Source organism: Erpetoichthys calabaricus, chromosome 9 (assembly GCF_900747795.2).
Source record: "Erpetoichthys calabaricus chromosome 9, fErpCal1.3, whole genome shotgun sequence".
In the NCBI taxonomy this organism is placed as follows: Eukaryota; Metazoa; Chordata; class Cladistia; order Polypteriformes; family Polypteridae; genus Erpetoichthys; species Erpetoichthys calabaricus.
The window spans coordinates 43,120,664-43,134,583 of NC_041402.2; the positions used below are offsets into that span (position 1 = coordinate 43,120,664).

At 39.3% G+C, this 13,920-nt stretch overlaps 1 protein-coding gene across 1 annotated transcript; it reads left to right on the forward strand.

The window, feature by feature from the left end:
• The first annotated feature begins 9,465 nt into the window (after positions 1 to 9,465).
• Positions 9,466 to 13,501, forward strand: fbxl8 (F-box and leucine-rich repeat protein 8). Its single transcript, XM_028809392.2, has 3 exons — positions 9,466 to 9,739; positions 11,559 to 11,722; positions 11,981 to 13,501. The coding sequence occupies exons 1-3, from the start codon at positions 9,737 to 9,739 to the stop codon at positions 12,957 to 12,959; spliced, it is 1,146 nt and encodes a 381-aa protein (XP_028665225.1). The 5' UTR covers positions 9,466 to 9,736; the 3' UTR covers positions 12,960 to 13,501.
• The last annotated feature ends 419 nt before the right edge of the window (positions 13,502 to 13,920 follow it).

Here is a 13,920-nt window from a genome sequence, read left to right on the forward strand (position 1 = left end):
AGCATCAGATACCATTAGAGACTAAAAAACAAATCTATAAATAAGGACTCTACTTTATCTATGACTTGTACAGTATATGTCTGATATGTAAGTGCATATTGATTTATTCTTAATTACTAATTTTGGTATACCACTTATTCATTTCTATTATTTACAGTACTTTTATTATTGAATTTGTTTTTCTTTTCTGATACCTTGTAAAGCACATTGAGCTACATTCTTTGTAAGAAAACATGCTATAGAAATAAATGTTGTTGTCTCCTCACTAGAGACTAAGTGAACAACAAGACATGGAAGATAAGGGTTCCATCTTAGATTAAATGCCAGTCCGTTTCTATTATTTACAGTTTATTATTGAATTTGTTTTTTTTTTCTGATACCTTATAAAGCACATTGAGCTACAGTCTTTGTAAGAAAACATGCTATAGAAATAAATGTTGTTGTCTCCTCACTAGAGACTAAATGAACAACAAGACATGGAAGATAAGGGTTCCATTTTAGATTAAATGCCAGTCCATCAAATGGCACTATTAAGCATACTCAATAGAGCGTTTCTAGTGTCACCTGAAAATAACAGTATGCATGCCTGTTTATTGTGGGAAGAAGCTGCAGTCTCTAGGAGAAAACGCCTAAATACAAAATGTTTATGTAATCAACATTCTTCATTGCTATAAGGAAATATAAAATTCACTAACATTTAGTTAAATCATGCAACAAAGCATATGTTTGCATTTTGCTCATACCTAAAAACAGCTTTCACGTGTAAGTGAGTCCGTTCCAAAGTTTTTGAGTACACAGGTGATGGCACCCTCCAATGTTACCATCAAAAACAGTTTACTATGAGAGCTTGATATTTGCAGCACCACATGGGGTACACAGCAATTACTACTATCCAAATTCATGTCCTCAAAAGTAACAAGTACAAGACGGTGAAGAAACTTTCGTTTTAAAAAATACTGTCACTGGTTCCATGATATGGGTGCAAAAGATCAATGCTAACTTGTCACCATGGAGCTATTTCCCCAGCACTCAAACAAGTAAGATGTGTTAATGCAATATACACACGTCACCATCAATTAGCAGTCAGTGGTGCTACAAGGAGGACATTTTCATTTTGCTCACCTGGGAGGGCGCATCCACCTTCGGCAGCCAATTTTGCACCATGTTAGAAGTACGTGTTCACAGTGGCAGCAAAACTAATAGAAATAAATAAAAATGAAATAGTAAAAATATTACTTTGCTGAAGAATAAACAACACACAATCTAGATTTGTATAATTTAACTGCTATTATACTTTTATTAAAAAATACATATCAATTTGCCTTAAGTCCCCAGCACACCAGTTGAATGGTTGGTTCCTGGCATTTGATAAAGAACTTTATGCTGGCCAACTTGTTGCAAATGTAGGCTTGTGCATTTCACAGATTTTCCATCTTTCATTATAAAGTAACCCAAAGCCGGGGTCAGGTCAATCTGAAAAGCGCAACTTTCACAGTCTTGTGAGAATTTACAAGTAATTGCATGCATTTTTAAAAGGCAAGTTTGATAATTAAAGCACTATATAGTATGTTTTCATTTAAAATGCTGTGGACCGCCAGCTTAACCTGACACAGACAAGCGTGGGACACAAGTTCAAGGCACACAGTGATTTTTATTTTTTTTTCTCCCTTCCCCATCTCCCACAAGGCTTGATTACTCATTTCCAGCAGCACTTCCGGGTGTGGCGGAAGACCTGCCTAAAAGGACTCAGCAGCTCCTGCTGCAGCACCCCCTGGTTTTGCCTGCGGATCCCAACAGGGCTGCACCACACTCCAACTCCCGAGGCACTGGGTTGCCCTCTAGCATCCCTCGGGAGGTAATGCTCTGGCCATGATTGCTCCCCTGGTCCTCCTAGCGTGGAGGCGTCCCAGCCGGGCATTACCCCGGCCGCATGCTACAATGCATAAATGTCGCAATTTCTACCTCAATGGTTTGTTAGTTTCTCCAATTTTACTACATTAGGTGTAAGGTAATTCTTCAACCCACACTCACTACAATTATATTTTGCCAAACCCGTTATGATTGTGTGTCTAAGGTAAAACTTTTACGTGCTCCCTGGGTACACCACAACACCCAAGGAGTTGAACCTGCACCCATGTGAAACTCTGTTCCTATTATTCCTCCTTTTCCATTACATCATTAAAGTTAGAAAGACAAGATTAAACGCCGTAAGATTGACTTTGGTGGTTAAAGCTGCCTGTTTAAAAGAACAACAACAACATTTATTTATATAGTACATTTTCATACAAAAGATGTAGCTCAAAGTGCTTTTCAGAATGAAGAAGGAGAAAAAAGACAAAATATAGAAATAAAATTAGGCAATACTAATTAACATAAAATAAAAGTAAGGTCCAATGGCCAGGGAGTACAGAAAAAAAAAAAAAACTCCAAACAGCTGTAGAAAAAAACAAAATCTACAGAATGGTACCATGTAAGAATATCTGGGTAATCTTCACGGAGTGCACTGTGTTGTTTCTCAATTCAAGTAAAATAGCATATCTCTAAACCATTGTGTTTTGAGTGAATGCTAAGAGAGAGAGATTGAAGGTGCTACACAGGGTATCAAGGTAAGGAAAGCTGGACTACACACACACTAAGCTCAGCAAACAACAATTTTTTTTGTAATGAGCTCTGTCATCCATTCTTCCATCAATTTTCCTAATCTGCTTATCCAGGCCAGTGTTCCAATATCTTGGAATGCTGCATTTTGCTAGGTATCCCACACAAATTTATTTGAGCACTCAGGTGATTATTGACAATCAGACAGGCTAAGCACAAACCTTCAGAACTTGTCCTTTGGGACCTTCGTGATCTTTTCTTCATGTTACTGTAGTTTAAGATAATATATATTCTTTTTAGAGTTGTTGTTTTTGCTATTTATATTTACACAGTAATCTGTTAGTTATCTGTATTCTTTATTGGTGGCCATCATCATAAATGTTATAGTGGTGCAGTGATTGGAGAAGCTGCATCACAGCTCCTGGGTTTGAATTCCAACCCTGCCATTGAGTGGATTCCGAATGCTTGCACAATGTTTGCATGAGTTTGCCTGCCACATCCCAAAAAATACCCAGTTAAGGTTAACCAACTACATCACATTGGCCCTGTTCGGCTATAAGTGGGTTGGTGAGTATGCTCTGTGATGGACCACCATGTTTATTTACGGTTATTACCTGTGTTGCAGCCAGTACCGCCACTCCCTATACGCAGAGTACGCAGTCTGCGTAGGGCACCATCCCAGCTGCTCAAAAAAATCATTTTTATATATTATAATAATAAATTAATATTAATAATATACATATACAAATAAACAAAAATATAAACGTATATATTGCATTTTACGGTGATTGAATAAAGTTCTATTTTGGCCCCTATAGTAGGTGTTTTTTTTATTATTTTATTTTTACTTCCGTAATATTTGGGGGAGGGGGCACAAAAGTAAATTTCTGCTTAGGGCACCCATTTGGCCAGCAGCGGCCCTGGTTGCAGCCTTACGTGACCTGAATAGGCCCCAGATCAGCATAAGCTTGAATTCAATTATTCAAGTCAGAAAATGGACAAATGGAATGTGGCTCGTTTCTCCTAACAGTTTCCCATTGTTTACTTCTCCTCAGGATTATGCAGTGATATTTGGTTCTGCTACTGTCTTGGCCAAGACATCCCAACTGGCCACAGAGTGAGAAAAGCAGTTGATTATGTTTGGCATCATCAAGGACTGACACAGGATCAGATCATTGTCTCATTCTATCAAGTTGATGAATACTAGCATATAGCATAGAATACCATAAAAACTGTAGGGTGTCCAAATAGACAGCAGTTGACCTGGGCCAGGTAGGTTTTGACTTTAGCTTTGGCTGTTTATTTTCTTCAAATACATAACAGAAACCTCCAAACCTATTTCCAGATATACACTTTATAAATGTCATCTCTTTTCCAATCATGTTTGAGCCCCAAATAATTATGTATATAAGTATTAAAAATGTTTTACGGACCTGTGGACATTCATTTGAATGGTTTATGAGGATTTGAAGTGGCAGGCAGCTACTTAGCGACAAATCGAGATATAGGCAAAAATAGCAGGATTTGGTTCATAAGTTATGGGCTATCCTGACATAATCATTTTTCCTCTAGATTCCAGACAGATTGCACAGCTTATCCCTATGATATTTAACTTCAGTATATTTTTGGGAATTGTTCTCTTAAACATGGCTTTGCTCACCAAACAGCACAATTTTTTAGCTGCTAAAACCCATGCAGGCTTGCACTCCTTCCATAATTGCGTGGCTCATCTCGTACTTTGTTTAGTAATGGCAGCAGTGTGTACTTTATGTGTGAAGAGGATGATGTGATGAGGAAACTGTGTTACTTAAAAGGTCAGGTCAGATTGGGGAGCATGCACTGGTACATCACACGATCAAACATCTTGGGATTGCGGTTGGCAACCCCCCAGGCAGACATGCAGTCCAGTCCCAGCCTCTGGAAATGATCATCTATATGCCGCAGACAGGTGTTATGTGGGCGTCCCCTTGGCCTGGTCCAGTGGCATGGACCCTCAAGAATGAGGATCCTGTGAGTTGGATCACCCTCGGGGAATCATGCCACATGGCCGTAGTGCCGTAACTGATGCTCCCTCACAATGCAGGCAATGTGCCTCATTTGGGACTCCGTGAGCAACCGCTCATTCGACACAAAGTCAAACCAGCAGTTCCCAAGGATTCCCCGAAGAGACACAGTAGTGAAGGAGTCCAGTCTCAGTCCCAAGTCACTGGATAGCGTCCATGTCTCACAACCATATAGCAAAACAGGAAGCACCAGGACTGTAAAGACTTGGACCTTCGGCCTTTTGCAAAGATATCAGGAGCGCTACACAACCCTTACCAGTGACCTCATGACCCCCCATGCTCTCCTAATCCATCTACTGACTTCATAGGAAGAGTCACCAGAGACATGAATGTTGCTACCAAGGTAAGTAAACCTCTCGACAAGGTCAACACTCTCTCCGCAAACAGACACACTTGTGCTTTGACCCCATTTGACTTTTGACTCTAGTCTGCTTTGCACCTTTTGCATTTGTTCATAGTTGCTTTTGGTCTTTTTCTTATCAATGCCACCTTTGTTTTCTACTTAATTTGTATATTTTCAGGAGTGTATCCTTTTTTGAAAGTTCTACTGCAATTTATGTTCCACACCCTTATGTCAATTCCTTACATTAAATAAGCCCTGATAGTACAGCATGTGCTTGACCTTCTGTGTTGCAAATCCTGAATTATGCGTTTAATGGCTTTTTATCTTATCACAGAGTGTTGGCTAAAGTTCATTGCCACTCCCTGGCAACTCCAACCCCCCATTTAAAGTCCATCCAATTTGTTAAAGAAACCATAATGTGAGGAATATCAAAGAATAGGAGAGAGCAAAGCTGTATCAGGAAACCAGGTAATGTCCTTGTCTAGATTTCTTTAAAAATATTGTACCTGCTGCCAGAATCTGGAGAATTCACATATAAGTTAGGCACCCCTGAAACAAAGTCATACATTGATTTCCTTCCTTTATACTGCCCTATCAAATCATGCTGCATGTTTTTATTGTGAAATCCCTGATATGACTTTGCTGTTTAAGCCTGCCACATACTGTAAGTAAAATCTATTATTATTATTATTGTACCTCCCAAATCCACACCAATGTGATGCACTATATATGAAAACCTGATCATAAATTTTAAATAGTGAAATAAGAGAAATAGAATGGTTAGCCTGTTTCATCTACAAAAAAAGCATATTCATTCACAGCTAGACCTTTCTTTTTAGATAAAATAATACTCATAATGCTACACATTGTACTGATGTTGAGTTGCCTTAGACTTGGGGTTTGAGGCTTAGTGAGTTGGACTAGGATGGAGTCAAGGGAACTGAAAGAAGATAGTTTGGAGTAAGATACCATTCAACATGTCCTAGCAATCATCTTTAAAGTTCTTGGTTGTTTCACTTTGCTTTAAGCAAGGGCCCATATTTTTAAAATAAGGAAATATTGCTGTAGAGCAAATTCCAATAAATTCAGTTTAAATGTTCCTCTAAGCAGTTCACAAACAACTCTTTAAATTACAGCATCTGTAAAATGTCCACTACAGACACAAATGTGTACAGTGATCCCTCGCTATATCGCGCTTCGCCTTTCGCGGCTTCACTCCATCGCGGATTTTATATGTAAGCATATTTAAATATATATCGCGGATTTTTCGCTGCTTCGCGGGTTTCTGCGGACAATGGGTCTTTTAATTTCTGGTACATGCTTCCTCAGTTGGTTTGCCCAGTTGATTTCATACAAGGGACGCTATTGGCTGATGGCTGAGAAGCTACCCAACTTACTTTCTCTCTCTCTCTCTCTCTCTCTCTCTTGCGCTGACGTAGGGGGGTGTGAGCAGGGGGGCTGTGTGCAGCTGCTTCCTGAAGGACGTGCTGCACAGTGCTTCACATACTTAAAAGCTCAAAGGGCACGTATTGATTTTTGACTTTGTTTTTCTGTGGCTCTCTCTCTCTCTCTCTCTTCCTGATCCTGACAGAGGGGGTGTGAGCTGCCGCCTTCAACAGCTTTGTACCGGCGGTGCTTCGCATACTTAAAAGCCAAAAAGCCCTATTGATTTTTTTTTTGACTGCTTGCTTTGTTCTCTGTCTCCTGACGCGCACTCCTTTGAAAAGGAAAATATGTTTGCATTCTTTTAATTGTGAGACAGAACTGTCATCTCTGTCTTGTCATGGAGCACAGTTTAAACTTTTGAAAAAGAGACAAATGTTTGTTTGCAGTGTTTGAATAACGTTCCCGTCTCTCTACAACCTCCTGTGTTTCTGCGCAAATCTGTGACCCAAGCATGACATTCTAAAAATAACCATACAAACATATGGTTTCTACTTCGCGGATTTTCCTACTTCGCGGGTGGCTCTGGAACGCAACCCCCGCGATGGAGGTGGGATTACTGTATTTTTTTTTTACTTTCTGTGTTAAGTATATTGTAAATCTTGCTCATACATATAAATACATTTTTCCTTAAGTAATTCATTGTTCCCTCATTATTTAATTTTCTTGAGTCCACTTACTCCAAAGCAAAGGTGGGGAAAAAAGACTTTCATGGCAGCATCAGACAGAATCATAACTGGATGGGGCACTTCCACAACACAGTCATACCAGAAAATGATACAGTTGCCAATGAACTTAGCCAGCACATGTTGAGATGTGAAAAAAAATCAGACTGTATATCAGAATCAATGGAGGCTGCTTTGGTCAGTTCAGATTTTTCCATTAGACATTAGAGTAAATGCCAAGTACACTAAGACACCTCTAGTGAAAAAAGTGCTATATAAATGCAAAGAATTATTATTCTTAATGCAATACAGTAGATTTTTTTCCCAATAAAAGAGTCTTGTGCTCCCTTGGACCAGCACACATTTCTTCCCTTTTCTGTATATACGACAAAAACAGGTCCATTTCCACTGTTGCAATAATCTTGGTCGAGAATGTGGTCGTAACTGTCAAAAACAGGTCATAAATGCCTCACATGTGATTGAGCAGAAACACACCTGTATTCTGAGCTAAACATGATGGAATCTTCAGGGCACAACTCTGGTAAATAGTTGGAAACAGTACTTGAAAATAATCTTGTCTTGGTGGAAGCAGTGCTGAGGAGTACCACATCTACATATTTAAGAACCCTAAATAACATTAATAACTGTATTTTAAGTACTTGGATTGTAAACTTTGATAAGGAGACAGTTATTTGACTGAACACCCAGTATAACCTCCAGCTATTGTGAGTACCAATGATTTCTCTAGTGTGCTCAGTATCATTTTACCTTCAAATATCTCTTGTGGATGAGCCATCCTACAATGTATTCACCTATGCATTCCAAAACTGTGACACATGCACCACTGATGACATTTCTTTGAATTATATTTTTGGAAGTTTCTCTCTCATTGTGCGTCAGCTCTCCAAAAAGAGAAGTCTTTTGGCTTTCAAAACCAATGCATGCTTGTACTTCTTCAATAATTGTTTGGCTAAGCTACCCCTCATCCCCATCACCTCAGGAAAAATTAAGCCCACTCTTTGTTAAGTTGCCAGTTTTCTGAAACTTCTCCAAGACAAGGAACATTCAACTGACCAATTCAAATACAGATTGACAGGCTATGTTGAGTTAGATTATATGTTCTTGTTATACTTATCCTAATGTTCTAATGTACACTGACTGAAATTTTATTAAACGTCTTGTGGAGTAAACATGGGAGGATCAGAAGATTGAATTAAGCACTATTTATTCCCAGCACATGTTGGGAAGCATAAGACATCAGCAATAGACAATATGTGCATCTGAAGAGGGGCTCTCTAGCACAGAGCTTATATAGTTAACAGTAAGTATGGGTGAAGGACACTTGCCTTAATTTAGAGTAAATGTTGAAACCAATGGTATCTAACATGTAGGTTAGTATTTTAAAATTGAAGAAATGCAAGCTCCATTGAAAATAGGGTACACCTTGCAGATGGACCTTGACAACAGTTTTAGACTTAAAATAAAACTGTAGAACATTTTACGTGTCCCAACCCAAAAAGCCCATACCCTTGCAGCCACACATATAAACATGTATTTATTCCACACATCTCACAGAGCATATCATGTTCATGGCTTAGTTCATCTCAGTATCACACTCTAATAATTGCTTTCAAACACCTTCTATTTCTTTTGCCATGACCTATAAGAAGAAAGGTGCAGATCAAAGCGATTATGTATCTTCACTTTCTGAAACAAGATGAAAGGTAGATAGCCATGCTTTTTTTCTAAGCGGAGATATGCCATAGTCCCTACGTGGACGACAGACTCCTGTATTGCAAAACTGCCCAGTGGGAGCATGACAAGAAGTGAACAGCGCAGGGAGGCCAGTTCTGTTCAGGTAGGTTGGGAGCATGCGCTGTAACAGCCGTTGCCGCACCCACCACACGACGAACCATCGAGATTGGGACCCGAGTGCAGCGGGTCAGCACCACACTGGAACAGTGTGAAGTTTTTTATGGTGGATGGAGTGCCAATCCTGCCACTAACCCATCACGTTTTCCATGTAAGTAGGAGCAAAGAGGAAGTCGAGATACGCATATAAACGTCAAAGGACTGGTTAGGATTATTTATCAATTTTTAATGTACCGAGTTTTAAATAATTTGACGTAAAGATTTAGTTTGGCACTTCATGCGGATATACTGCACTCAAGGAGAGGCCTCATCCCTTCGCCACACCTCCCACCTTCGTCAACCTCCTAGCAACAGAAGCGTTCAACTGCGCGTAATTGAAGTCCGCAGTATCTATGAGGTCAGTCATGTAACTCCCCAACATCATGAAACGCCCATCGCATGCTCGGTTCCATCGGTTAAGATTTGGGTTACGTGAGGGTTATCGGACTCAAAGGGCTTTTCGTGACAGACGCGGTAGACATAACACGGCCAACGTCATAGGTATCGCAGACTACAGACAGCTACAGACCCGTCTCGGAGCTTATGGCGAGGCTCCGCCCACTGCGTGCGCGCACTTCCCGGAGACCTCGGTTACTTGCGCGTCAGCAGTCAGATGTGAAAGAGGAGGGAGCAGTTGCGTTAAGTTTAATAAGAGGAAGACTGTCAGAGATCTTGGGAAGCACTACGAGGGGTACAAAGAAAGGAAGAGCGACATGGTAAAAAGTCCGCCGAAGTCGTGCAGTAGAATAATAGAGCATCAGGTTAAGAAGAGAATCAAATGAAGGACAGAAATACGCGTTGATTTAACTGCTACGCAAGGAAAGCCATTGACGTCCCACGAACTGACATCCAGTTCAGTGCATTGACTTTGGCAGCAGAGGATTCTTTTTTCCTTAAACAGAATTATTTTGTGAGAGCATGATAAACGTTGCAGTACCTTAATATCTTCACTGCCTCATACATATACACCATTTGTCTTTTAAGTTTAACAACTATTTGAATATAGATGAGCTAGTATTATCATGTTTCAGTTATTTAATTCTCCACCTTTTGCACTTGTTTTTTTCCTCTGTAGCGCAGTTACCGCATTTGCTGGCACCATCCAGCTGGGTTCAAGAACCAACTCTGAACGGAAAGCCCGTCTTCCGTACGCGTCCATTCACAAACCTATAAAAATATATTGGGACTATTACCATGCACACCTTTTTTGATGTATGAAGAGAGTTGTACCATGAAAGAAAAAAAAAAACACGAGGACACGTTGAGAAAATAATCGATCCTGCGTCACAAGACGTGTTAGTAGCGCAAAATATTCGTGTAGGAGATAACCATCTGTGGACGGGAGGACATCTGTAGCTGTGGGTTAGTTTCTACCAGTTTCCTGATAAAGAAAAAAATTCTTGATAGTCAGATTTTTACACTTTCTGGGCATTATTTGCAATATTAATTTAGGATCTATTCAGAACAAATTGTACTGATACACATATAGCATTCATACAGTTGGAATCTTAGCAGGTTAAGTTACCTTTTTAGTTGATTTGGGGGTATTTGACCAACTGTACAAGCTTATAGTTTACAGTTCAAGGTTTTATGCACCAGACCCTAGAAATGTGTATACATAATAACTTTAAGAAGTAATTATTATGTAATGGGTGATGCAAAATCTTTAACAATAACACTTTAATAACATAAGGTTTACTCATAACAAACATTGTAGTTTGTCAGTTACAGTTGACACTGTCAAAATGACCACTAGGATTCCCTTCTTGCTGTGTATGCCGTTTGAGTAAATCTGTTCGACCTTGAACAAGAAACATTTCCAATATTAATAGAATATTGTCGAACCTGTTTAGTCCAATTCAGGGTTGTACCAAGTCTGAGCCTGGGCATGGTGGCAGTCTATTATAGGGTCCACTCATCAATTCACCCACACTTCGACTGAGTGAATCTGGAATCACCAATTATTCACACAGACATGGGGAGAATGTGCAAACTCCACACAGACAAGACATCCATGGGGCAGCAGCACTAACCACTTCAGGCTTGGCAAAATGTGAAATCATACTATATGTTTGGGATGTTGCATGTTTAGGTGACAGGTTGGGTAAGTGCTGTAGAAGTAACTGATATATTCTACTCTCTGACATTGTTTATCCAATAACTTCACAAACACTTTCAGTACTTAAGCTTGAATAGTTAAACAATATCTTTTATATTTGTATTATACGGTATGATTCTGTGTGTGCTGTTTGGCTTAACCAGAGTGTATTTTATCTATTGATACGATGTATATGAAGACAGATCATACTTCAGAAGCTATTCATGCAAAAATCCAGAAAATTCTAAAGGGTCCATCAGCATTATCTATCTATCTATCTATCTATCTATCTATCTATCTATCTATCTATCTATCTATCTATCTGTCTGTCTGTCTGTCATATATATAATGTTTTAAAGATTTATAGACATACTGTATTAAGCAGAAAGAGAAAGATAGCATAATTTTATTAATTTATATATTTGTTTCCATTTCAGAATTTGCAATTCTGCTTCAACACCATGCAGAAGGTGCCGGTGGAAATTCTTGCAAACATATTTTCATATTTGCCTTTTGTTGACAGACATGCAGCATCTTTAGTTTGCAAGAAATGGTATCATGCAATTCAGTTTCCAACCGTCTGGTATTTCACTGAGGTTAGGTAAGGAGAAGTATCATTTTGTGCACTTTCTGTTGATTCAAAATTCATTTTTAAATTACAATAATTAGTTTACAATAAAAGTCATAGCTTTTTATGATACACACCCTGGGTAACATCATTCACTTCGTCTCCTCCACTTATAGTCTTCTGCACTGATTACAATCCCATTGTCTGCTAGTAACAATACAGATGACATTTTAAAGAAGAACCAGCTTACAGTGCAAAATTTCAGAATACTGTTATTTTTTATTTTCACAGCTTTGAAATTGGAACTGAAGAGAACACTTTACAAAAAATGTGTCAATTTCTTTCTAAGGTGAGACATCTGAAAATTGTCCTAAATCAGGCAGTACATATTAACCGGAAGAATGCAATAGAGACCTTGAAATATGCAACAGACTCGAGCAACAACATACAAGTGCTATGCATTGCATGCCGGGGTGAAAATCCACTGTTTTACTCTGGCCAAGATATTCTGAGGGGCATCTCGGACATCTTTCAGAACAAATCAGCAGGTCTACGCCTTCGGGAAATTGACTTTCGACACATGCCATTTATGCTGGATGACTACCTGGTCCGACTGATAGCTTCAAAAAATCCAAATTTACACCGTTTGTATATTAACAACCAGACTTTAGTTTGCAATGTCACTAAGGATTCGGTTAGAGAATTGCTGAGACTTTGTCCAGAGTTATCTGTCCTTGGGGTCTTCTATGCCAGCATATCAGAAGATGTGATTCATGACCTAATGAAGCCAGAACGACCCAATTTCCTCTTACTGGAGCTGTTCTGTGAGCGGCTGGATAAATATATTCCTGCTATCACCAATGATCTATGGGAGGCACTTCACAAGAGACACCCCTTCATGGCTGTTGACATGGTGTTGGACCACACACTGCCTAAAAGAAAGATGACAAGGATATTGCAGCCTGCAATTCCAGTCAGAAACTTGGAACTGATCACCTACACGTATCTAGTAAATGAAGTGCAATTTACTGCCTCAAATTACTCCACGACGTTGGAAAAGTTAGTGCTGCAGACGACGTCCTCTGAAGAGCTGAATGCCGCACTAATAGACCTGGCTTCAGTTTGCACTTCACTTAAGGAGATCCACTGCTACTGTGTGGTGTCTGCAGGTGTTATACAGGCGTTCACTACCTGCTGCCCTAAGCTATGGAGATACACTTTAAAAGTCAGCAAAGAGCCCCATCCTTGGTTGTGCACTGTAGTAAGATAAGGAAGATTATTAATGATAATTGACCTATACTTTCCAAAACCAATGAAAACTGCTGTCGGCACTCTCTGTGAGTTGGGGGGGGGGGGGTTGGGGGTGATCCATGCCAAAACTAAGACTCGCAGTGGAGACCTGCACATTCAGCATGATGACGCACTTTTCGCCTGTGGATCATGCTCTTTTCGCATCAAGACATGAAGGTTCTTTTTCATTTACTGAGGGCTGCTGTTTAAGCCGCATCCCATAATGAGTATGTGGATGCCATTGCCACATTTTGGCCTGTAGCACAAATGCATGCCATAAGTAAATGTCAATACCTCAACTGTGACACCTTAAGTTTGGTCGGATCACCCTGTAGCAGTAGTGCACTGTTTGCTCGTATTTAAATATTTTTCATTATTAGTAGCAGAAAATGTTATATTACATTCAGGAGGAATTACATAAATATTGCTTAAAAGTTATTTATAATCTGTCATTGAGTATCATGCATTTTTAAAGATTAATATGAATATCGAATCAGTGTATGTGTTAATACAAGAAAAAGTTCCAAGAGTCATGGTTTCTTTCCTTCTCATGCACCTTAATTTTTCCAGAAATGTGTTAATTGGGATATTTATATTTTTACTGCTCTTATTTTAAATTGTATACTTTTTAAGGTAAGTTTGGTAAAAACCAAATAAAATGAAGAGTGGTAATGTTTGAAGAACTTTCCTCACTAGAGATGCCCAACCATGTAAATTCGTAGGATATTTGCTGAAAGCCATTTACGGCCACTGCACTTATACATGTAATCTTCTGCAGTTGGTCTTAAAGATTTATCAGCCTAAAATCAATCAGGGAAATTGTTTTTCATGCTCTTACATGGTGGTGCTGGTCTTTTTAGCAGGGTATATAGCAGCAGAAGTCACGGCTTACTAAATAGTACAGTAAAGGTACATGAAAGAAAGAAAGAATCGTAATGTGT